This window comes from Epinephelus lanceolatus, chromosome 10 (assembly GCF_041903045.1).
Source record: "Epinephelus lanceolatus isolate andai-2023 chromosome 10, ASM4190304v1, whole genome shotgun sequence".
In the NCBI taxonomy this organism is placed as follows: domain Eukaryota; kingdom Metazoa; phylum Chordata; class Actinopteri; order Perciformes; family Serranidae; genus Epinephelus; species Epinephelus lanceolatus.
The window spans coordinates 18,847,182-18,873,565 of NC_135743.1; the positions used below are offsets into that span (position 1 = coordinate 18,847,182).

The 26,384-nt window shown below is 40.9% G+C and overlaps 2 protein-coding genes across 2 annotated transcripts; one reads left to right on the plus strand and one right to left on the minus strand.

Annotated features, from left to right (window-relative positions):
- The first annotated feature begins 1,568 nt into the window (after nucleotides 1–1,568).
- On the plus strand, nucleotides 1,569–8,633 carry LOC117266471 (uncharacterized). Its single transcript, XM_033641697.2, has 8 exons — nucleotides 1,569–1,941; nucleotides 3,533–3,643; nucleotides 3,754–3,838; nucleotides 4,228–4,412; nucleotides 5,594–5,690; nucleotides 5,784–5,898; nucleotides 7,389–7,628; nucleotides 8,260–8,633. The coding sequence occupies exons 2-8, from the start codon at nucleotides 3,569–3,571 to the stop codon at nucleotides 8,315–8,317; spliced, it is 855 nt and encodes a 284-aa protein (XP_033497588.1). The 5' UTR covers nucleotides 1,569–1,941; nucleotides 3,533–3,568; the 3' UTR covers nucleotides 8,318–8,633.
- A 2,287-nt stretch (nucleotides 8,634–10,920) lies between these two features.
- zc3h12aa (zinc finger CCCH-type containing 12Aa) lies at nucleotides 10,921–20,473 on the minus strand. The gene is made up of 6 exons (XM_033639642.2): nucleotides 20,219–20,473; nucleotides 18,528–18,976; nucleotides 17,965–18,104; nucleotides 13,794–14,028; nucleotides 13,486–13,592; nucleotides 10,921–13,329 (listed from the first exon to the last, which is right to left on the minus strand). The coding sequence occupies exons 1-6, from the start codon at nucleotides 20,249–20,251 to the stop codon at nucleotides 12,287–12,289; spliced, it is 2,007 nt and encodes a 668-aa protein (XP_033495533.2). The 5' UTR covers nucleotides 20,252–20,473; the 3' UTR covers nucleotides 10,921–12,286.
- Nucleotides 20,474–26,384: the final 5,911 nt, after the last annotated feature.

Genomic DNA, 26,384 nt, shown 5'->3' on the forward strand with positions numbered 1-26,384 from the left:
TTTCAGGACATGAACAACATCCAAAGCCACAACTGTATATAGAGTATTCAAAATAAGATTTGCATTGCCTGGAAACTTTGCCTCTGAAATACTGAACAAAGGGCACAGTGTCCGTTAGGCAACAGCCAACTGTTGATGTACATATGCTGCAGACCATACGTAGTAGGACAGTGACCTGTTTTTTTTTTTTGGGTTCAATGGAAAAGACAGTTAGTACAAGGTTAAACGTACAACTTTCAGTCCAAATTTTAATGTTAACACCCATATCTTTTTACATGCAGCAGCAAAATTAGGAAATCCAAGAGAATTAGAGTTAGAATATTAAATCTAAGTTTGTCTTGCATCCTAAGATGTACACTGTTTCATATAAATAGCCTACACATAAATACAAGACTCAACATTCAACCAAGCAACAAAACCCTATTACAAGTAAATGCAGTGCAGACAATTGAATCGCTCCTTATTGGACCCAGATAGTTTGACAGACTGAAGAACAAAATAGTTCATTAACCTGTTCAATCAATCGAGCATATCATAATGCTATCTTAATATCTGGACATCAGACACACATCAGCAGACACTTCTTAACTAGTGATGCTCTGCCAGGCATCAGCCAAAAGCTAATGGAGGTACAGATACAAATGTCAGGCTAAATTTTAGGCACATTTATATAAAATGATACAAGACATGTAGACTATTTTTAGTCCAGTGCGTAGGATTTTATTGGCATCTAGTGGTGAGGTTGCAGAAATAAATCTGCTTCCCTGTGGCTTGTACAAGCATGTACAAGAACTGTATGCATCTATCTAGAGCCAGTGTTTGATATGTCTGGTCTGGGCTACTGTACTGTAATGAAAGAGGACATATTTAAACGGCTCATTCTCCAAAACCACAATGATTCTTGTTTTCAGGTGATTATACACTACAGAAAACATAAATATTATATACAATTTCTGTGAATAGATGTCCCTAAATCCTACACACTAGAGCTTTAATATTAGATTGTCCTAGCTTTTACAATAAGAAAAAAACATATTAGGTAATGTAATGCAAATACACTGTTAAAGAAATCAAGGGAACACTTAAGTTTAACTGATTTGGTGTTATACTGTGATTCCCTTATTTTTTTTTTTTTTTGTAGTTAATTACAATAAACAAAACAGTAACAGCTTTAAGTAACTGTTGAATATTTACCATTTTGCTCAATTGTATATTTGTTTAACTATTATTAGTTGTCTTATTTTTATTGTGTTTTATTTACCCATCATTGGACAGCAAGTGTCGCTGTCCGCTTACTTTATATCTGTTATCTTTTGTTCTTTATGTATAACTATGTCCACACACCTCAAGGAGGGGTCATTGTGGGAAAAAAAGTCTAAAGTCTAAAGTTCCTTTGGTTTTAATATTTTACTAAGTGTGAAAAAACATTCATGAAGTGGGAACAAGCAAATACAAATTGTGTGTAAAGTATGTTGTAAATTTTATGGGACCTCATAAAACAAAAAAAAGTTTTGGGCCTTACATTTGTTTGTTACCTCTTCAGCTCTTACAAGTGAATCAAAAGACAGACAGAACAGATGGATGCTGACACTGAATCCTCCGTCCACAAACAGGGGGAACAGTTGCACTGCATGTGGAGGCTTATTCACATTGTTTATAGATAAGGCTCAGCAGCCCAAATTAAGCAGCCTGGATGCAACTGGACTGTGTAACTGCATGACTAAGAGGATTAGACAAGATTTACCTACCCAGCAGTCGTCAGCAGCACTGTTCACACAGGCTCGGTGCATAGCAACAGGTCAGTGAGCCCTGTGCGCCACATTAGCATTCACCGGCATGGACTAGGACAGAGACCCATTGAGCAGAAATGGGAGCTACCGTTTTCTTATGACCCCACATGGGATTGTTTCCTCCCATCCTACAGTTGAGCTTCTGGCAAAGGTCAGTGTCTGGCTCTGTGTGTACATTTTCCCTAAGTGTGTTTCCATCCATGTTTTTTCATTTGTTTGTTTATAGGACATAGCATGGCAGCATCCAACTAAAGATAGCCTACTTTTTTTTTTTTAGCAGCCTACACCTGATCCTTTGGATTCATTACACCAGAGTTCAGTAAAACTGTATCATCAGTATACAGAGATCCAACATAATTTCAGCCAAATTACTTCATCCCTTTATGCAATTAATAAGTCATTCTTTCCTGTGGGCTGGTAAAAACACATATGTAAATGTGCAAACTCCTGCCTGCGTGTCTGTAGAGAAAGACCTCACATACTCTCATCCTGTCCAGGCCTTTATTGTTAAAACTGGTGGCGAAATCCGTCACAATAATCCAGTCCTCACCTTCTCACAGGAGACGTGAAGAACCTCACACAAGATCATGGACTCAAATCCCAATTGTACACATAAAACATCACTGTGGCATAATACAACCCTTAAAATATGCACACACACACGGAAAAAAAATTTAAATGGTCCGGATGGGTGAAATTGGGAATCGTGTATACTGGGGACTTATTTAACGGAGACCAAATTTTGTCTTTTGAACAATTAACAGAAAAGTACAAACTCCCAAGTAAGGATTTTTGGAAGTACTTTCAGCTACAGAGTTGTATTTTGGCATGCTTTAGACAACTGCCACTACTACCAGGAACTGAAATACAGGGTAGATTGTAACAGGATTGGCACTTAAAATGAAAAGCATCACGTTTTTATAACCTCTTGAGGGGCTCTCAGCCACCCAGTTTTGAAGGTCTAAAGAGATGCTGGGAGAGGGATATTGGGAAAGAGATAACAAGTGGAATATGGGGGGAAATTATTGGATCGTGGCTTAAAGTATCAAGAGAAATGTAGAATCAACAGGATTTATTGGACCCCAAGTAAAATGACACGGTTAGGACTTAGAAACTCTGACTTGTGCTGGAGATGTGACACCACTTGTGGCACCCTCTTACATATGCTGTACTCATGCCCCTTGATAGATCTTCTGTGGTCTAAGATTATTGCCTTCATCAATACAGTGATGTCCCCTGCACTCATACAGACACCAATGGTTTGTCTATCAGATGTGTTGCCGAAAGGAAGTGGGCTTAACAGTCATCAAATCTCATGGTGCAGGATGGCACTTATTACCAGATGCAGAATAGTGCTGCGACACTGGAAAACTAAAGGAGATATATCAGTGGAGGAGTGGTTTGACAAATAGGCAAGACATCTACATGAAAATATGGGGCCTTTATACTGCTGTAACCTGATGTACTGATGAGTTGTACCCTTTGTTACAATCTTAGGTGTCAGCTATAATATAAAATAAAATCTGATATTGTACTATGTAAAATATGTATCATGCACGTATATATTTTTGTGTGTATCACGCATCCAAATATTTATGTACACAATGCTATGCCTCAGTTATTTTCCCTCTGTCCTTGTTTGGTTTGTCCTGTCTTGTTGTAGTTTGTTGTGATTTTTCGACGTGTGGTGTATCTTCTTGGCTGAATTTTTTTATTATTATTATATTATTATCTTTCCTCAGTCAGAATACCACAATGTGAGGTGAACATGCTTCAACATGACGTCATATATCCTGTGGACGGCATTTACATGGACATTCAAGGGGATACTGTGCACCTGCAGGTTCCTTTGGGTGAGCGTGTGCTCTGTGAAATGTGTCATTTGTATTGTCACACGGACACCTTGTCAGTAACACATTTAGATTTTTATGGTGGCTGTAAACCGTGTTTATCTGGCTTTCAGATATGCCCGTACAATGCAATCAAATTCTTGCCAAGGGAACGGCACGTTACGGAGGACACAAGCCGACAGCTGAAACAACTTGTGGGTGAGGATCTCATAAAATCACAGATAAAAACTGCCGGATAAAATCTTTACTTTTAATTGAAAATACTTTTTTTTAGCTGGGTTAAATCGATTCAGAGATGCTGGTGTGTTCAAGCTTCACAAGCCTTAAATATGCATTAGTGCTTTTTGTTCTGTTTGGGGAGATTATAAAAGATGATATTCCCCTCAAAATGCCTTGTTATGATGGAATAAAGTCTATTTATCATATCGATTAGGGTTAATTGTAAACCAACAACAAGCTGTATTGCCTTATCTAGTTTATGAAGCCAAAGGTCTATCTGCATCCTACTGGGAGTCTATTTTACACCTTCTAAGAATGTGTGTAAGGCGAGATATGATGTGATGACCGTATTTGACTTCATTTGTCAGGTTCTGAAAGTAAAGCGATACCAGCCATACCAGGAAGTCCTGACCGTACAACTGCCCTTCATAAAAGACTAACCAAAACTGAGAAAGACATACTGTCACTGAAGACCAGGGTCGCCTGTGAGAGAGCATCATGGGAAAGGAGGTTTGGAGAGCTGCAAAGAAAACAGGAAGAGCTATGTAATCAGGTGTGTGTGTGTGTTTGTGTGCGTGTGTGTGTGTGTGTGTGTGTGTGTGTGTGTGTGTGTGTGTTTGAATGGACTTCAGCAGTAGTGGAAGTAGTATTCAACTCATTAACCGTAAAAGTAAAAGCAGTATTAACACAGCATAAAAACATATTCTATTAAAGGGAAAATACCTGCTCCCCAAATTTCACTTAAAGGGTAACTTCAGTATTTTTCACCATAGACCCTATTTTCACATGTTTTGTGCCTAAGTGACTAATGGAGACAGCAGTTTTTGGAAATGGTCCAGCGTTGAGTGACTTTTCCCCGTTAAAGGGTTTTTTTGGGGAGTTTTTCCTTATCCGCTGCGAGGGTCATAAGGACAGAGGGATGTCGTATGCTGTAAAGCCTTGTGAGGCAAATTGTGATTTGTGATATTGGGCTTTATAAATAAAATTGATTGATTGATTGATTGATTGATTGATTGATTGATTGACTGCTGCACCTGGCAGGGGCCACACAGGCTGCAATGTAACCAACTGGGGCATTTGTGCACTGTCATCTTATGTCCATAAGAAGTGCTTGTTCTTGCCACCGACAGGCTCAGATTATTATTCTAAGTATCTGACAATATTATGGAAATTATTTTGTTAACAAGAAACAGCCCCGAAATCGCTATCGCCAAAGCAACAGGTACAATTTTTAGGTACTTGCACAGAAACTGAGCATAGTGTTAGTTCAGGCAGGATACAATCTCATTAAGGGCACCCTATTTAAACTGCTCTGGCCTGCCTACTGTTGCTGCTTCCTCTGCAAGCTGCTTTGCAACCCACCTCCACGCCAGCTCCTCCTTTTCATGTTGTGTCTGACTTATCAGTGTGATCTCTGTTTGTCATTAATGCTGGCTCTGTTCTGTTCCTGGGGGGTCTTTGCTGCTGCTCTCCCTGCCTTAGACTTTCCATGTATGTGCATGGAAGGGCAGGGAGGTTTGCTCTCTCTGCCCAAGGCTTTCCTCATTTGCACATGGAAGGGCAGAGAGGTATGCTCTTGCTTCCTTAGGCTTTCCATGTAGGCGCATGGAACAGGCTTTCTGCGTTGGCCAGAGGAAAGGCAGAGAGGCCCCAGAACAGAGCCATACCGCCAAATATAATACTGCAAATGGAAATAAAGTTTTCATTCATGATAATTTGTCTCTATCCGCATAGTTGGCCTCTCAGGCTGGAGTGTTGGTGAACGTGGGCGGTTGTGATGAGCAGGGAGAGTCAGGTGTGGACAATGGAGAAGCATATGAGGAGTGTTCAGGTAAATGACAAAAACACACTGAGTCTATTCATAAGTTTTTATACGTTCTTTTGAATTCAGTAATGATGTCGACTGCTGCTCTCTAATGATCAGGTGGTCTCTCCAGAGTGATATATCAACACAGAGAGTCTGAGGTGTCATCAAAAAGCGAAACTTATGCAAGCAGTTTGAGCTCGAGACCTTCCTCCTCCTCATCTTCAGCCACCAGGTACTACCTTAAAAGCGGTAGCTGATAACTTTTATAACAATAACTTTGTCATATTTGCTGAAACTATCACTATGTCCACACAGCAGTAAATAGGACAGATTATCTGTGAAAAAAAAATCCTATCCCTCCTCCGCTTCTTAGTTCTCTCTCTAATGGTATTTACTAAAATCCATATCCTGTGTTAGATTATGTTTTTACTCTTCAGTTTTTGTACAGACTAAACAAAGGAGATATTGTGCAAATTAGTGAGCTTTACAGCCACTGGTAGGTGGATTTGGCTACCTCTAGACAGAGGCTAGCTTTTACCTGGTCTTTGCTTTCAGGTCTTTATGCTAAGCTAAGCTAACTAACAGCTGGAAGTAGCTTCATATTTGCTGTACATAAGTGAAAGTGGTATCAGTGTTTTAACGTAACTCTCTGCAAGAAAGTGAATAAGTGTATTTCTCAAAAGGTGAAACTAGGATTGCATGGTCAACAGATTTCACTTCGCTACTTATTTTCAGAGGGTCTCTGGCCATATGAGTTGTCAGGACATGGTTCTCATCATGGAGGTGGCTGAGCTAGCAGCAAGCAGCTAACAATGCTAACTACATAAACAGTGCTAAACAATGGCAACAGTGCTGACAGAACTAATGGTGTTAACTTGGGGGAGCCATAGGGTGGGTGCTACACCACAATCACAATGCCGTCCCGATATCAGCAGTAACCACAACATGAGCGCAGTGCTAAGCAGAAGTGATGAGCTAGCCAGTGGGTGTAACGATCTAGTACAAAACACCTATGAACAGCTTATCAATGCAAATCTTTACTTAGGACGTCAGGGGGTCAAACACGTGAAGGCAGTCAGTGAAGGCAGAAAAGTCGGTTCAGGAAGCTCACACAAAAAGCAAAGTCCCTAATTCCAAGCACAGTGAAAAACCAAGGAATCAAACATGAGGAAAAGGCTGGAGCGCATAAACGCACAAGGGCGACAATGACAATCTGGCAACTGAACTGGGCTTTGAATACAAAAGAGTTTATTTCTAACTACACGCAGGTGAACTGAACAAGACACAGGTGAAACACATGAGGTAATTAACAGAGGCGGGAAAACTCAGGAAATAAAAGAAACACTAAACACAAGTAGAACACACTTCAAAATAAAACAGGAAGTGAACACAAACACACGAGCATAAACTTGACAGAATATCAGTGGGATACAAACATGCACTAACATGCACACACAGCTGTGCCAGCTCACCACAAGGCAACCACAGAGAAGCTTGATTTACAACATACACACACACAGGGTAGTGTGACTTCATTCCCAGCTCAGGACGCCATTACTCCTCTTTATCTTTACACAGCAAATAATAGTTTGCTGCTTTATTAATGCTCTGAATGTTGCATACAGAACCTTTAATAAAGAAAAAACCCTCCATATATGATATAATCTGAATTGATCATCTCTGTCTTTGTTGTATCACTGACTGAACCCTCACTTACGCCAGTGTGAGATCATGGAGGATGTCCAAAGGGCCTCATCGGGTTTTTGTACCTCACTCCCCCATGGACCTGGAGCTGGGTCACCGGGTCAGGATTATGCTGCCGTCTGGACGGATCAGCACAGGAACGATTCGTTTCCTGGGCCACCTGCAGGGGGAGGCAGATCTCCACCTTGGAGTAGAGCTGCAGACACCTGACCACGGATTGCATGATGGCAGCCACAGGGGACACAGCTACTTTGAATGGTAACTGATCTCATTTTCCTACCATGTGAACACAAGCAACATGCAGTGTCTAAATGTATAAAGGGTGTGTAACCTAACATTCAGGGCTGCGCTGGGATTTACTGTGTACTCAGATATCACACTGTAGATTTACACGGTACGTTTAAATGAACCTGTAATGTTCTGGCAGGATCATCTGTTATAAAGCCTGGGTTACATAGTGTCACATTAAAGTGTCCCTGTGAATGAAGGCATCACACACTCGCTCCTTAGGTATTTAACAGCCTCCAGACACACTTGAGTAAATCCTGTGCACTTAGTGGCTGAGCTGAATATGCAGATCTCCTGCTGTGGTAAATGTGTCAGCCTCAAATTACAGCATTTAAGAAGTGAGACGTGAACTTAGAATGCAAGGTGTTAACTCGCTTGCCTGCAGCAATGACAAATTTGACTTAGCAGGACTTAACCTGGTGGTTAAGCATACAACAAGCATACAAACTACTCAAGGCTATCCTGCACATGGATAAAGTAAATAAACATCTTTAAAACCACTGCTATGTGCCTTCTCTTTCCTTTTGTTTCACACTTTTTAAATGAACTTCCAACATGGCCACCATTAATATTTTGTTATTTCTGTTTCTGTCCTTTGTAGCAAGCCTGGCTATGGTGCCTTTGTACCATTCCACAAACTACTCATGGCCTGGGAATGACAGGAAAACAGACTGCTGATCCCATCTGGATGATTGGAAAGAGGGGCAACAGAGTGCAGAACAGTAGTTACATCCATGGATTTGTATCAAAGTATATACATAAAAGGGGTGTATTGTTTTTGTCTATTATTCACAATAAAAATACCTTTTAATAAAATAGTTCCCTTGTGTGAGCTTCAGCAGACAGTTGCAGAAAGTAACTAAGTAGCAATACTCAGTCTCACAAACACAGGGTAAGGTTTGGCTAAAAAGAAAAAAAAACTTCAAGAATGACGGCCATAGGTCTCAAAAACCTGTTGAGGACTGTGATGAAAAAAATGTTTTTCTTGCCCTGAGCGAAATGCTCAAACATGCTCACAATGATAATAGCATGTTATAGCATAGCTGTAGATTTTTTTAGGGCAAGGGTGAGGGGTGGGGGGTACATAGGAAACATCCTTAGTATTTAGAACATGTGCATTTGTCCCCTTCAATAAAAACATGAAAGTAGCAGCGGACTTTTATTTTGACAAAATTAAAGATGATTACATCATAAATTGATTCACCAGAATGCAGGAATTCAGTGTTTGACGCTCAGAAATTTATGACAGAGGACCTCTAAACTCCCCTTTTCATATGTGTCCCCCACATTCCATCCATCCATCCATTTTCAACCGCTTATCCGAAACCGGGTCATGGGGGCAGCAGGCCGAGCAAAGCATTCCAGACGTCCCTTTCTCCAACTTTACTTTCCAGCTCCTCCTGGGGGACTCCAAGGTGTTCCCAGGCCAGACAAGATATGTAATCCCTCCAGCGTGTCCTGAGTCTGCCCCAGGGCCTCCTACCAGTAGGACATGACCAGAACACCTCTAATTGGAGGCGCCCAGGAGGCGTCCTGATCAGATGCCTGAACCACCTTAACTGACCCCTTTCAGTGTGAAAGAGCAACAGCTCTACTCCGAGCTCCTTACCCTTTCTCCAAGGCTGAGCCCATCCACCCATCTGAGGAAACTCATTTCGTCCACTTGCATCCGCGATCTCATTCGTCCAGTCACTACCCAGAGCTCATGACCATAGGTGAGGGTTGGGCGTAGATGGACCAGTAAATTGAAAGCTTTGCCTTCCAGCTCAGCTCCCTCTTCACCACGACGGTCCAGCACAGCTGTGCCAACCACCGATCCATCTCACTCTTCATTCTACCCTCACTCATGAACAAGACCCTGAGATACTTGAACTCCCTCGCTTGGGGCAGTAACTCACTCCCAACTCACACAATGTTGAAACAAAGTTTATGCCCTTGTGTTATAGATATAATGTCTACCACATTCACCGTGGTAATTTAGTGCACTGGTTCCCAACAGAGGGTTTGTAAGGCTCTCTCGATTTTAAGGGGTGTAAGAGGCCTTTTTTGTATCCCTGCATTTTGATAGTTCTGTAAAGAAAACTAAATGCAACTGTTATTTTTTATTATTAAGATATAAACTTAGAAAAATCTCATAAGATAAAGGGCACATAGAAGACCTGAACACAAGCTATATTTACAGAGTGTTTGCTGAACAGTCTCGTCCTGCATTAGAGAAGTACACAAAACCCAAAGAGCTATTAGAACCATGGAAAAGCATCAGGGAAAATACAAAAAGGGAATTGTATACAAAGATCCTAAAAATATTCACTTGGAATTATCTTGTCAAAATTTATCCAAAAGCTTGTTTTACACAAACCTCTTGCAGTCACTGGGTTCACTATTTGGGTTAATTGTACAGTTTGTCATCTGTTCGGTACTGTTTTTGCTTTGCATTGAATATAAAATGAAATATCCATGAATAATGTCACTTAGTCAGGGGTCATCATTTCACCCAATGGTAGAAAAGGGTTACCTAAAGAAAACAAGGGTGGGAACCACTGGTTTAGCGTGTTAGCATGCTAACATTTGCTCATTAGTACAGCAAGTACAGCAGATGGGAGTGCCATTACATTTGAAGGTATTTGGTCATCAACCAAAGTAGTCAGGGAATTGAGGTGATTGCCATTCTTCTACTTGGGACCATAAATGTATTTACCAAAATTCACAGCAATCCATCCTGATGGTGGTGCTAAAGGAAAAAAACAAAGGAACACCAAAGTCATGAGGAGTCATCCAATGGACACCGTGTACAGTATGTCTTCACAAAATTCCATGGCAATCCATCAAATAGTTGTCGAGCTAAACTGTGTCATTGAACAGAAACTCTGGAACAGCCATAAACTTTGTTCAATTGATGTCTGACACTTGAGCACACACACAAATGCACACACAGAGTGACCTTTCCCCTCAGACAGTGGAAACACAAAATGAGTTTCTGATTTGTTCAAGCTTGCGAAATGGGCTGCAGAGCAGGTCATTTCTAAGTTTGTAAAACCCTTGGGCTGTCCCAGATTTTTCATAAAAATGGTTGTCGAAGACACGTCTGTGCGTGGGAGACATATTTGTGAACTTTAGTAAGGGAATTGAGGAATCTTAGGCAATATGGGATGATGTAAGCATGAGTAAGTGCCAATACTAAGTTCCTGATACACGTTGGAGTCATGAGCTCAAGAGAAACTGGTACTACACTACAAGGAAGAAAAACATCATAACTAACACGTGACATTTCATTTTTTATTTTTAATGACATTTTTTTTTCAAGACATGTTATGAATTTATCTCACAATATATACAAATGGATTTCCTAAGAGAACATAAATCTGCATGTTCCTGAGAACTAAATTCCAAAATTTTACAGTTTCATTTTGCAATCACAGTCACCAAATACATGCGATGTAATACAGCAACACTTGTTCTGACAATGTTTCATCAAACTGATGCAGATTTACAGGAAAGGGTGATGACACACCAGCAAATTCCTTTTGCTGGAGTCAAAGCCTTCTTCTCAGTTTGCTTGTTAGATCAGGACATTGTGTAAGTACAATTTGAGAGTCTGGATCTCCGGCTGGATTGACACCAACTAAATGCACTGAGCTACTATACTTAATCATACTTTAGCAACACCTCACAGAGATAATATTGAACTACAACAAGCTGTTCTGGAGAACTACAGTGAAAGTAAAAGAAAAAAAATACTTTAGGGCCTGTGTCCTCATAGTGTTTTTTTCCTCAGTGACGACTTCTTTTTCCACTTATTCCCAATGAAAAGAGAGCGTATGGGAAAGTGAGTCTTTTTTTTTGAGCGCTCTGGCTTTTTTGTGCTCTGAGCGCCTCTAGTTGAAAATCTCTGAACTTTTCAGAAAGGTGCTAGTGCCGTCAATGCTGCTCCTTTAGCTACTGCGTGATATGCCAGTCAGAAACTAAGACGCAAAAGTGCATTTGTGGGAGCAGATCAGTTGGCGGACACTCATTGTTGCTGGTGAATGTTGTGCTTTAACCACCATACGCGTTGTATGCTTGTTGTTGGGGTTAGGGTTAGGGTTGACTGTGTCGTCACCCCTCTGTCAAGGTATTGTCATAGAAACCAAACTCACATGCAAATGCGAAAAATTTAAAAAGTGCTAGGATGAAAGGCTCTTCAGTGCACTTGCATAGCTTTTCCGCAAAAGAAGAATGCTATGTGGAAACATGCCCTTATACAGTGATTCCCTAAATGCTTGAGAACTTATTTTGGGACAAAGATTAAAATAAATCACATTTGACACAATATGCATCAACAGTCAAAACTCTAGAACTTTTCATCTAGAGGCACTTTTCATCCAAAACACTGGATGACAAGGTCACATTTGACTACACTGTCATATGAATGCATTTAAAAGATTGGCTCCACTGTTCATGAATAGGAAGGCAATGTGATAGCACGTTACACAGAGTCATCTCTTCAATGAGGTTTCAAATCACTCCTCTACAGACATTACAAAAGGTTCTCAAGAGACTGCCTGTTTGCCATGACAGTGAGTCAACACAAGTGTCATGTTAGTTCTGACTGAAGAGGATGCAAGGCAAGAAAGTAATCAGAGGGACTATCAGAATATCCCTCTCTGAGCCTTCAGGTTGAGGATCTCTGCAGCCAGTTTCTCTGCATTCATCACATGAGGAAACATTTCCATGACTGTATCCACCTGTTGCGGGTTGAAGATGGCTTGCAGATTCTTGCGGAGCTCCAACCTTTTTGAGTCAAATGCAGGAGAGGTGGACTGCTGCTGGCCCCAGGAGTTGTACTGGTGGCCTTTGTAAGAGCCACATGAGTTGTGGGAGTGTGAGGAATGGGCCGAACAGGGGAGACTACCGGACCTGGCTTGGGGCAGCCCCTGAAAAGGATCTGACCAGTAACTTTGGTGATGATGTGGGGCTCCACTGTAATGGAGCTGGCTGGGGAGGCTATTGGGGTGGGGAAAACCAGGCGGGAACATGTGAGGAGGGTAGGTGTCGTATTCAGGTTGACCCTTAGAGTTTTGGTGTCGGTGATGTCGCTGGTGCGCTGTTGAGGGCACTACATGGGAACAGCACCTGCAAGACTGGCTGGTGTTATTTTTCTCTAACTGCACTGGGGCATGTATGGGTCCAGCGAGGGAACTTTGCTGCTGGGGCTTGTGCCTGTGGGAGTTGCTGAGGCAATGCGAAAAGTCAGAGTACTGACTGTCGTAAGAGCCGAGGCCAGAATCCAGGTAGTCATGAGAGATGTTGGCATAGTAATGATTGGGCACAGTGTGCAGCCCAGGCCACTCTTTCTGACACTGGCTTCCTGTTACAGCACAGGGCATACGATTTTGACTTTTTCTAGGATCCTCCCAGTACAGCAGTGCATTTTCATAAACCTGGCCGGGATGTGAAGAACTTTGCCTGTCTCTTACGTGGTCTGCGTTAGAGTCTTGAGGGTGGGAAAAGGCATTGTGAGCAGGCCCAGGATCAGACTGAAGCTGTTTGGGTGATAATCTGGCATTTCGTTCTTCTTTTGCAGTAGAAATCTGGGCTTTCTCTCTCAATTCATCAGCCAAGGACAGGTAGGACTGGTTCGACCGCTCTGGATGGTAGAACTTGCATTTGATGCCGTAAGTGCACTTTTTGTCTGAGAAAAACAAAAATGAAAACACAAAAAGTTATACATCATCTCATGTGGGAATCAGCTTACTTCCTTGTTGTAACACTCTACAGGAATAAAACAATAAAAATACTGTTTATTGTGGCAGAAGGCTTCCTGAGCTCTGTGCTAACTTTATCTTACCATATGGACAAAGCTGCTTCTTTTGCTCCGTTGGCAGAGGCTTTTTCCGAAGGAAGTTGTCAAGGCTGGGGCCATGGCGACCCAGAGGGTCATCTGGGGGCATGAACCTGGACATAAAAACAAACACAGCTTCAAATGACTGATTTCTTCATTTCCTTGAGACAAATCAGCTGGGTGCTGCGTAATGATGTTCCCCTGGTTACAACCTCAAGATGCAACATGCCCTCTGGAACCACATTAAACAGCACTGGTGGAGGGGAAATGTGAAACCTCACATGCTCAGGTAGAAAAACAGGCTAATTGCTCACTTGTCATTCACAAAGGAGAACATTAGGAGCCTCTCCTCGATGCATTTCTTCCACTCGGGTCTTTCTCCTTGGAGGTCACGGTAGGTGTCATTGGATACGATCACTCCATCGGACTCGTACGCCAACTTGATGATAAAGCGGTCGTCATAGCAAACCACTCGCTTGCCACCAACGCGTCGCGACGGAGTAAAGACCACTATTTTCCGTTTTTCAAGCTCCGTCAAGATGTGTTGATCTGAAAGTGCAAAAAGTCACGAGTTAGATGGCGGCAAAGAGATAGTGTAGTGTTTTTGCTGAAAGCTGTACATAAAGTAAATACATTGGCGTAGATTTCGGCGGGGGGGGGGGGGGGGGGGGGGGGGGGAGAACAGGGGACATGCCCTCCTCAGTATTTTGGAACATGTGCATAGCAGAGGACTTTTATTTTAACCAAATAAAAGACATTTTCTCCAAAAATTGATGCAGAAAAATTCACCACAATGCAGAAAATCATGGGTTTGATGCTCAAAATTTCCTGAGGGAGGACACTAAACCCCTATTTATATGTTTGTCCCCTACAATGTTGAAACATAACCTTCGCCCCTCAGTGAATAGCTTTGTTATGTAACATGACACACATTTGACATGATCCACAACCACACGTTCAAGATACAAAAACCACAGCGCTTAAGAGAACATGCATTAAGCATTTTACAAAACACCCAGGAATCAACCACAGGAGACTTGAGACGTCAGACAAGTTATTACATCATCTAATATGTAAATTATATGATATTATACTCTATATGCAATGTGACTGAATAAAAACAAATACACACACTGTAGTTGCTAATTACACAAGTTAGAAGTGAGGTGAAATGAACCGTGAAATCTGAATGAATGAATGACTGAGAGGCCGGGTTACATGCAAGCTGGAGGTGTGCATGGCTGAGCTACTGACCACACACAAACACTTAAAGGTATCTTTGTAGCTAAGTGCCCCTTAGGGTGACTGTCTTCACTTAACCTCTTGCTGTAGATGACTGTCAGCAGTTAACTACAAATAGGTTAGGTGTGGAAGAAAAAACACAGCTGTACTTCCTGATGGGACTTTCCCAGGAATGACTGCGGCTGACTTTAACTTCCTTGTTCGCTTATTGGAAATAGAACCTTTGGATTGCTCCACCCCGGCAGCACAGTTACTAAATCAAGAGAGCCACAAGGTGATGATGCATCAGTTTTAAAGGATGATTCACCCTTCATAATATTCTTAAAGATGTCAAAGGTTAGGTAAGTGTGAATAGCTTGAAAACATGCTGCAATAACGTTAAATAAAAAGTATGTTATCGACTAGATATGATAATAATCTGGATTGTTCAGATACACCAAAAATGTGAGTGACTCAGCTGTTTGAAATGTATAGCTCTCTGTTGTGTCTATGGCCAGATGATTATCACACTGTGCCCACACGGAAACTAATACAGCAAATCATTCTTAATGCGCGCCCACGCTCACTGTTGTCTTGGCCTCATACGGAAATTGATAGGCAATTGGATAAACCTCTGTTTCTCAATCCTTGCTGTGTTGCCTCATTGCTTTGGCATGAGTTCAATAGTTCTGCCTCAGACAACATTGAAACAGTATATCCTGGCTGCTGCGAGACTGATTCACAGATACAGGAATATGCATACCTACAGCTGGTTTCAGTTTCAGAGGAGGTTTACGTAGCAGCCACAGTCACATTTACTAGTAAAAGAGAAGCTGTATTAAGGCACAAATGCCATGGGGGATAAAGCAAAAGAAGCACAGATTTTTGGCTGATTAAAAGAAATTCAACATCTACCAACCTTCTGACGAACACCTCTAAAGCTCACTAATGAACACATTATATCTTGTTTGTTTAACCCAGCAAGTGCAAAACGATAGTGTACATCGAGTTAATGTGCTGGAATATTCCTTGAGCTGGATCAGTTTGCCAGCAACCAGCGGAAACTCCAAGAAGTTAGTGGTCCCATCCAAGACATGGGAAAGTTAGAAAACACTTTTATCCTAAGATCTACTCACAGTCCATCGATCTAGACTGTGAAGACACTTTTGCGTCTTTTAAACTTTTTCTAAGTTTCTACTTTGTGACATTGTTTTGAAAGATGCTATATAAACAAAGTTGTTCCTGTTCCAGTGTTTGTACTACGCTAAGCTAAGCGGTGGTTAGCGGTTTTCACTTTGAAGTGTTTCTGTCATCAGTGACAATCCCGTTAGACTAGACTAGACTGCTTCTCCAGTGGTGGAGTGTCAAAATATTTTGTGTGCAATAAGCGCATCTGACGCAAGCATAACCACAAATGATAAATGTCATGTAAGTTATTAACACTGGCATTCAGCTCCCAAACACTGGTATTTCCAGCTTTTGTAAGGTGTTGTTGGCTGGAAAGGTGCGGAGATTTCCCATCTTGTTTGTTCGCTGTCTCCTCGGGGTGTTCAGTGCATGTATGAAAAAAAACTCTATCAACAATTTTGAACTGAATGAAATGACGACACTGAATCACCACCTTCACTGAGTGAATCAATAGCTTTTAGAGGTGGAATCTGAGGGTGCTGTTGTCAGCTCAGTCATACTGCACAGTACATTACTTCCTTTTTATAAGCATATTGACAGATTGCAAAAGCCAAAAAAAATCTTCCACACTCAGTAAAATAAGCTGTTGAACTATTTATGTAATGGACAGTGCTCATATAGCTAGTTGAGTACAGAACTGAATGTAACAATTAATCAGCGTTGAATGTCAGGCTGTGTGAACATTGACATATTTGCTTACTGTTTTACATAATGAAGTGCTGGCTTGGCCTGACTCGCGTCAGCCAAGTGTGGCAGGGATTTGTATTTCCCTGTTTTAAGTTGTGTCTTTAATTTGTGACGTACTTGCTTGTGAACTAACAGAATGTTTTTCTGTCCACCCCGCTGTTGCTTTTGCACTCAGCAGCTTGTTTTTAATTTTTCTTTAACACTGCACAAACGTACATTGCATTACCATCTCCTCCAGCTTGGCTGCGATATCTCAGAAATGTAGGTGTAGTGCTGCCGGAGCGCACCGGAACAACGCTAAATATTTGCAATTCGATAAATGCGGTTGAAATTCATCTACTCTAAATTTCTTTGAAGATCCAATCACCTCTAAAGCACATGTAAAGCAATATTCATTCATTAATTTTCCGGAACTGCTTATCCTGCCAGGGGTCGAGGGCTGGAGCCTATCTCAGCTGACATTGGGCAAGAGGCGGTATACACCCTGGAAAGGTCGCCAGACTATCACAGGGCTGACACATAGAGACAGACAACCCTTCCCACTCACATTCACACCTTCAGGCAATTTTAGAATCACCAATTAACCTTTGGATTGTGGGAGGAAACCGGAGTACCAGGAGAAAACCACAATGACATGGGGAGAACATAAAAACTACCCCACCCTGGTGTTTGAAGCAACCCTCTTGCTGTGAGGCAACAATGCTAAACACTGCACCATTGTGCCGCCTGTAAAGCAATAGAGCCAATAACAACAAATGGAACAGAAGTGATTGATTCATGACGTCAACTCATGCACTGAGCAATACGCAGTAAAATTTTCCACCCTAAAAGTTGCCAGTAGCTGCCAGTAGACTTTGAACAGCACAATGAACTAAATTATTTCAAAATTCCTCTTTACGTGCAGCTCTGCATACTCCGATTAATGCGATATTTGCCCCTATCCAAAAACCTGTTGATATCCAAGTCTTTAATAGTGTTTAAAAATAAGTATGTTGTCCTTCTGAGCAGAAATGTGGGCTTTTATTTGGAGCATGCATTTCTATCCCAACCAAACTGTTAGCTTGTGTGCAATCCGTCCATGAACATTGCAAAGAGACAAAGGAAAGTGTGTCACAAACTGCAGTAAAAACCCCAACTGAGACGCATATTCCAAATGCATGTCCGAAGAATGACTCAGACATATCCCACCAGTCTTAATCTGAAACTGGTTCTCACTAAGGCCTAAGGGAATATACTGCTCAAATTCAAAGTACTGTCATATTCATAATAATAGGGTCATGTTAGTGAGATTGTTTCTGCCTTGACTGAGGATTGTTTGTGCGGTCAAACTAACACTGCTCAGCTTGATGAGAACCACCTGCTTGCTTGTACATTTCTTGTATCCTTTACCTGTTATGGGGGCGTCAGGTCTGGGCTGCTCTTTGCGCCAGCTGGGAACAAACACGGTAATGGTGTTATGACCTCTATCCAAGAAGAAGTTCACTGCGAGCTGGATGCCTCGACATGAAAACACTTCCTTGTTGCCGTGGCTGTAAAAAAAGAAGCAGGGGAGAGAGGAGGAGAACAAGTAATTTGACTATAAATAATATGAAAGGGAGAAGTAAAAATTCAGTTGATCTGTGTAAACACCACATGCCTTTGAATGTTCTCTCGGAGGGAATCTTCCCTCAGGCTATTACTTGCTGTGAACTTCCTGTATTACATTTCATATCTATTGAGAGGTGGAGATTTTGAGGTGTGTGCCTAGTATTTGCATATTGTAGCAGTGGCCTTGACAAAAACATGCACAGGCAGGGTGGTGGTGGTGAACGCCTGCCTTTTTAAAGTGACATGACTGTGCATATTTCAAGGGCAGAGTTAAATGACAACATGGCAGTGAGTGATCGCGGTTTGTGAATTATAATTGGAATGAATGATCTCATAAAGGAGAGAAAATAGCTTAGCAAGATTACCTCATGGCAACATTGCTGCCATCAATAACAACAGGCCTCAATTCTGTGTCTGTGTTCTTCCGTTCTCCCAGTTGTGGTGTGACTCTGAAGGGTCCAGCAGCCCAGCTGGCCGGCAGCAGAGGGTCCTTCTGCCCTGTGCTCCTCTCGTCACCGTCAGAACCGGACAAGCAGGGCGTAGTGCCCGTCCTGCTCCGAACCAGCTCTCCCAGCACCGCGTTAGTGTCTGTGCTCAGGCCCAGCTTCCTCAGGGCAGCCATCGCCTCGTCTGAGGGGTAACCCAGTTTCCTGAAGAAGTCCACTCTGAGCTGGAGCTCCTCGCTGTCTGGTTCCAGCAGTTGAGACGCTGAGCTCGGGCTGGGGAGTACCTGATCCATCCTGGAGCATTTGGGACTTTTTTCAGCAGCATAGAAGACGTGGAACACAGTTGCAGGGTGGTGTTCATCGACAGACTGAAAGAAAATGACATTTAATTAGGGATACATGTTTATTTGACATCATTAATCATCAGGTTTCCTTTAAGACTGCAAAATAATAATTTACCACACTATCTGACAGAATCCTATATATTCTGATTTACTTCCTCTTGGATGTTTACAGCAAGTTAAACATTAAAACCAGGGACCATTTATTATTCTATGGCTGAACCATTACCTCAAACTGAAATAGTCTGTATACACATGTCCTCAAAATTCAACCGGACATATTTGGTATCTTTGGAAACTCTGATATCTCAGCTAGACCCCAAAACGAAGTTGCACAATAGAAGTTTTCAGTAACTATTCCACCCACTCCTTTTTATGGATTTTCACACAGTACAGAGCTGCAAGCAAACCGATTAATCGATCAACACAAAATTAATAATCAATCGTTGTCTTTTCAAGCAAAAATGCTTACACAAAAATGTCCTTTAGGTGCTCAGTGTGAGAATTTGTTGCTTTTATTGTTCTTAAATGAAAGTGATTTGAACATTTTGGGGTTTTGGACTGTTGGTTGAACAAAATACTTCTGATGATGTCACCTCAGGCTCGGACATAAGGTGTTATGTGTTTTTTTAAAGACCAAATGATAGAAAAAAATAGAATAGAATATATAATTTATTGTCAACCATGGGTGAAAATTTGTCTTTGGCTCACCGAACACAAAAGACAACATCGTAAATGCAGACAAGTAGTTAGTAAGACAAGCAAATAGAGTCATTACAACACACTTAACACATTTAATAAGCACATTGCCTGCCTGTGGTTCAATAAGACTGATTGCATAATCAAGAAAATAACTAATAAATTAACATATAATGAAAAATGATCATTATTGAACATTTTTATGACTTCATTTTAAGCACTTTCATGAATTATATTGACCACTATTCCTTAAAATACTCTTAGCAGAACTGTCAGCTGCCATTTTCCCATGTTAATATGTATACTACATTACCTTTTGGAGTATCTGATAAGACTACACATGTAAATATCTTATTATGTAATAATAAAGACTCGCCTACCGCTTCACTGTATATACCTTATGTCAACTGTATCTACATATAAACAAGTAATAAACGTCCCTGTGAGGCTGAGGACTTCTACCTGACTCAGGTGACACACTTCCAGCGGTACATTTCCACTGCTGACCGGCCGGTTAGATAATGACAGCTCATTTCTCGTTATCAGCACAGAGGTGAAAAGACAACTCACCTTACTGCTCGTGTCCGTCTCTCCGTGTCCCATCTGTCGACAGAAGTCTCTTCAAACTCCCGTTAATGTTTCCGAAGCGAAGTACAGTAACTTTTGACACGGACTTGATGGTAGCACCTCCCTCCTGGAAATGATTTCTTCCCTTTTCCTCCTCCAGACGGACAGAGGCATGCTGAGCCTTGAAATATTTGCATAAATCCGAGATAAGATAAGGTGTTTCCCTTTGGCTGCCAGTCAGTCACGCTGTACTACTCCAGCTATTTGCTTTCTGTCTTTATGGGTGTGTGTGTGTGTGTATGTGTGTGTGTGTGTGTGTGTGTGTGTGTGTGTGTGTGTGTGTGTATTTCACATTTCTTTCTTGTTGCTGTTGTTGCTTTGGGCGATACAGTGACAATAAACACATTAAATGAAATGAATTCCACTCTTTGTTGTAATATGCAGGTATTATAGATGTAGCACCTTAAAACAAAGTCACATCAAGTGAAGATATTTATAGAGGACATTTACAGACAATAAATACTGAACTATTTGGAACAATTAAAACCTCATTTTTTATATGAAACCCCCCCAGCAATGCCTATATTAGGCTAAGGTTATATCTGTGAACGAGCTCTAAAACTTATGTCTATGTGTTGCTTACATGCAATGGTGGCTGTCATTAATAAATGACCATGGGATACTGTAATCTGATTTAAAAATTCTGCACAATAGTTTCTAAAGTACCTTGATCTAAATCTTCCTGGTTGAGTCTGGAACAATGCCTTAGTCTTTTTTTTTCTTTTGTTTTTTTTTTTAGTAATCGTCCTCTCCTACTTTGTACATTATAAAACATAAAATAAAATCATATCGAGGACAAGACGCCCTCTCGTGGTTTCAGGACAAAATAACAACTATTCCCCCTCACCTTTGTTTTTTTTAGGTTTTCTTTTTTTTTGGATGTGTAAAAATGAATTAAAGATAAAGAATTGTATTATTATCATTATTATTATTATTGTTATTATTATTTATTTATTTTATTTAGCCTACATATTATTAACAAATAAATTATAATGTGTTTTATAGCTCACACTACAATATAAAAAAATATTAAAAAAAAAAAGAAGCCGAAATTCAAGTGTGGATGGATAACTGGATGGACCTATCGTGCACAGGCTTGGGGCCCAAAGTGTAAGGAGCCCTACTGGCTAGTGGCGTATGGTTGTTAGGACGGGCCCCAGTGCACTTTACTGTGACGGGCCCTAGTGCAAGAAGACATACATATTACCCAGCAATCATCAGCGTAAATCTGTATACGACAAAAATATTCATTCAGTTGAATATTTTTTATAGTATATTTGTGGCTTTATAGTTTATGTAAAGTAAACATTTAATTCTATCGTAGAATAGAATATGTTGCGATGATGTCTCTATGGGGCTGTGTAGAGGTAGCCGCACTGCCTGCACTGTCTATATTTACACCCCTGCTACTGGCCTTGACCTGCGAAATGTCACTCAAATTCACACATACCGACACCTAGAAGACACTCACAGTGACCACAAAAAGATGCAAATGAATTGCAAATGACACAAAATGACCTCAAAGAGACACAAAGCTACAAAAAGATGCTTAACTACAAAGAGATGCACAACCATCACAAAGTCTGTGTGTCTTGCTCTTGTGTATGAGAGGTGGTGGGGCCTTTTGCATATCTGTACCCAGGGGCCCATTGGCTCATTATCAGGCGATGATCATCGCAAGCTGCAACGTTAAAATGCTGCTTACACACTAATACCGTATCATAATAACTCACTCTAAATAACAATACAACTCTCTGAAATAAGCTGTTTTGCACAACAGGTACTTCATGCTTAAAGTATATTATGCTGGTAAATAATACTTCTCTTATGCTCTTATTTATGTAACGTTTTATCACCTTGATACTTCATGACTTTTTTTAATACAGAATGAAGCATTACTTCTGTAAAACATGGCTAAGTACATACATATGCTCTCTCTCTCTATATGTATATATTGGTATTGGTGTTGACAGTTAAATTTAAAGAAATACTATCCCTCCAAAATCCCAAATAATTCCCAAATCGGATGTTATAAGGTGGACATTAGACAAGGATTCTGGGGTGTAAGTGACCCCAAACATAAGGTCAGTATGTAGGATATATCATTTGTTCATGCAAAACACATATAACATACAAAAGATCAAATATTTATTTATTTGGTGAAATAACGATGCTTTATAGCAGGGATGTCCAGACTTTTTTTTTTTTGAACGGGCACCAGATTAGATAACGTGAAAATACCTGGAGGTCAGCTGCTTCTCACATCATACAAGTTATATATTTAAAAAAAAAAACTGCATGATAGTGCTGCCGTTGTAAGGTAAATGGAAAAAATGCAAAGTGATCTTGCTTGATTAACTAACATTGAGTTAATTTTGTAGTATATTTTAAAAGACAAGGCAAGGGTCGTTGAAAATGTGTTTGCAGGTCACACTTGGACCTCAGGCCACACTTTGGACATGCCTGCTTTAATATTATTTCGAAGGATCCATGGGATCAATTCATTGTTTTGCAAGAATCAAGTCAGTCTTAAATATCTGCATTCATGTCCCAAGTTAGGACAGGCGAATATCAAGTCCTAAGTCAAGTCACTGCCTTGTGACATACCTTTTAATCTTTGGGTTGGGAGAAGGTATCAAGTCACGAGTCATTAGTGTCTAAGTCCATGTCAATTTGCGTGTCTTTTTTTGATTTTGTCAAGTTAAGTTTAAAGTCATCAAATTTGTGACTCCAGCCTGACGGAGTCATGTGGCTGGGGTTCACACCTCTATTCATTTCTGTATTTCTTCACCTTCATGAAATGCATTAGTGGCAAAATGAGGAGCTACAACTTCAATACTATTTGACATATTGCAATTTTTACCATTACTTTTACTGGAAGTGCATATTGACAATAAACTGGACTGGTCAACGAACACTGAAGAAGGGCCAGAGTCGCCTAGGAGGCCGAGGTCCTTGAACATCTGCCGGACAATGCTGAGGATATTTTACGAGTCTGTGGTGGCCAGTGCTATCCTGTTTGCTGTTGTATGCCAGGGCAGCAGGTTAAGGACAGCAGACGCCAACAGACTCAATAAACTGATTCACAAGGCCAGTAATGTCGTGGGGGTGGAGCTGGACTCTCTGGTGGTGGTGGCAGAGAGGAGGGTGTTGTCTAAGAAACGTGTCATCTTGGACACTGTCTTCCACCCACTCCACCATGTGCTGCTCAAACACAGGAGCACAGTCAGTGACGGACTCATTCCCTCAAGATGCACCACAGAGCACAACAGGAAGTCATTCCTGCCTGTGGCCATCAAGCTCCTCCCATCAGTAGACTGGCATCTGGACCTTATTCACTTTCTGCATCTATAATTCCTAATTATTTTGGGTGCAATAATTCAACTGTGCAATATTTTTCAGTATACGACTTTATCATGCACATGACTGTATTTCTTTTTTTTTTTTTTTACCTTTATTCTATTCTTGATTGTTCTATTGTTGTATATTTTGTAGATAAATTTCAGACTTAAAGCCTCAGCACAGTGACAATGTTTTATTTTCAATATTCTAATATCTTAAGAAGTAGTAATGTTAAACACCATAGCATAACGCACATTCTATTTTTTTATTTTTATTTTAATGGACATTTTCATTTTTTTTATTGTCAATTTAATCTAAATTAATTTAATTTAATTCAATTTAACTGAATTTCACTTTATTTTAATTAATTTAATTCAATTTAATTTAATTCAATTTTCTTTAATTTAATTTAATTTAATTTTATTGCTTTGTATGTACATACTTCTTTTTCATACCTTATTCTTACTTTATAATCCTCTATTCTTTACATCGGAGCGACTGTAACAAATCACAGTTTCCCCTCGGGGATCAATAAAGTATTTCTGATTCTGATTAAACTTATGGCTGTAGGGTCCGCAGGAGCACAAACAATTAGGAAATAAACTGCAAGGTCAAACTGTACATAATGAAATCACATTCAAACACCTCATATTTTTCCAAGGAAGGAGTTATTGTCCATCTTTTCACTCTGTGTATTATAATGTGTTACTGTAATAATGATAAAACAATGCAACTGCTGTTAATAATGAACAGCACATGTCTGGTTGTTCTATAATTTGTCCACTAGATGTCACCCTTGCTTCATGTTATCCCGCTGTGCAGCTCTCACTGGGGGGATTATGGAAGACTTTGGCCTGCAGATGGTTGTGGCATCAGTAGGCTGGCGGTTAAGCTGTGAAGTTCTGTCTGGTGTGTACGTGTGTGTGTGGGTGTGTGTGAGAGAGAGAGACTATGTGTGTGTTTGTAAACAACCCTTTGTGTACAGGGTTAATGGCACGGTCGAGTTGGGATCACACCGCGTGCAGCTGGTTAATGGCATATACAGAGTTGAGTTCCGGAGAGTGGAGAAAGTAATCAGGGCCGGTTGCCAGGCGGTTGCCTCCTCTGAGGGCCCACACCACTGGTCCCAGGTGTCTGCAAGGCCTGATATTACTGCAGGGCAATGAGCTGCAGCCAGTGACGATGACTTGAGGTGGACACACACACACACAGACACACAGACACACAAGCTCAGACTCAAAGACAGAAAGCTACAGAGAGCATACCCACGTAAATTCACACCTTTATACAAGTGGTTTATCCATGACTTTGTACGTCGGAGAGTCTCAGAGTGCTTTATGACGAAACATCAGTCGTATCACACTCGGCATGAAGGACAGTTATATGGTATTTTATTGAATTCAGTCTATAAAAGCTCCATTCAGCCTACAGTGGGCCGAGTGTATTGTTTTGTAATTTACAGCCAGATTATACTGGAAGGCATCATTGGCATCCAGAGAGCTATTGTTCAGCAATGCAAATCTTGAACCTCGCTGAGAATCCAAGTGCCCAAGATTGGATGAGATTAGTGCAGATTGGGTATTGTGAACATCAAACGCTTATTTCCCTAACATCTTGGGGGGAGGCATTGCCCTGCTCAAAGGCATATCTTTTTCCTCCAGGCAGGTGTAGTTTGGCAAGGCTTGTTAAACCTGAGACAGTTGATCAAATATTCAGCCGAGCTCATTGTGCTGCTGAGAGCTTTTGGATGTAGCTGGGATAGCGCCGCGCTGATAAAACCAGCTTTGTAGTGCCTCAGTGCCGGCCTCCCTTTGCTATTCCTTTCGTTGACTGCCCGGGTCAGCCGTCTGTCAGAAAAATTAATTTTTGTATGATTTCTTTAAAAAGAACCAAAGTAAAGAAAAGGCAGCCTTTAACTGGAGTAATCCATCTTGCGCCAATGGTGTCAGAGTGATTCACGATTTCCAATTTAGCCATGGTTTGAATCTAAAGTAAATCAGGCAGGACGGCTCCACCCTTTGTGCAGCCGGACGACAAACCCTCAGTGACAAGAGCTTTCAAATGAACATATCCCCCACATTCATCTTGTTCATTTATTACTTCAGACATCCCATTGCTTGTCCTACATAGATCAGCAAGCAAAGACCTCCTGGCATTGTGTGTGTGGAGTGCAGAGAAGGTAAAGTGTTAAAGCTGGCTAGGTGGCTACAGCATTGATAGAAGATTGGACAAAAGAGCAGTAGAATGGAGACAGCCCAGGTTTTAAGTCTGTGTTTAATTAGATTTGCTTTGATTAGTGACAACTGAATTCCCTGAGCAGGATGTGAGCACAGAATTGCAATTTAGTGACTACTGCAGCCTGCTGATCATAGACATCTACTCACTGAGATATACTGTCGAAGCACTTGTATTTATCTAGACATCACATAAACTAATTTGGTTTGTTTCTCGAAATTTGAGTGGGTTGTCAACCTTCTGACTGGCCAGCAATTAATTAACAAAATGTATTCAAGGTGTTTCTATTACAGTACATGTGCAGCACTTCTTGTCATATTGTCAAATGAAGGGGATTTAATAGAAGTATTAAGATGTTAAAATGTGTTTAAAGCTGCCATAGTCAGTATTTTTAGCAAGGGATGAAATAACTATGTGAAAAACTCACAGGTAATTATCACCAAACTCTCCATTTCCAGGGCGTTTCAACATTTATGTCATGGACTGAAATTTGACTATTTTGGTTCACTCTCAATCTCTCATCAGCGTCGTT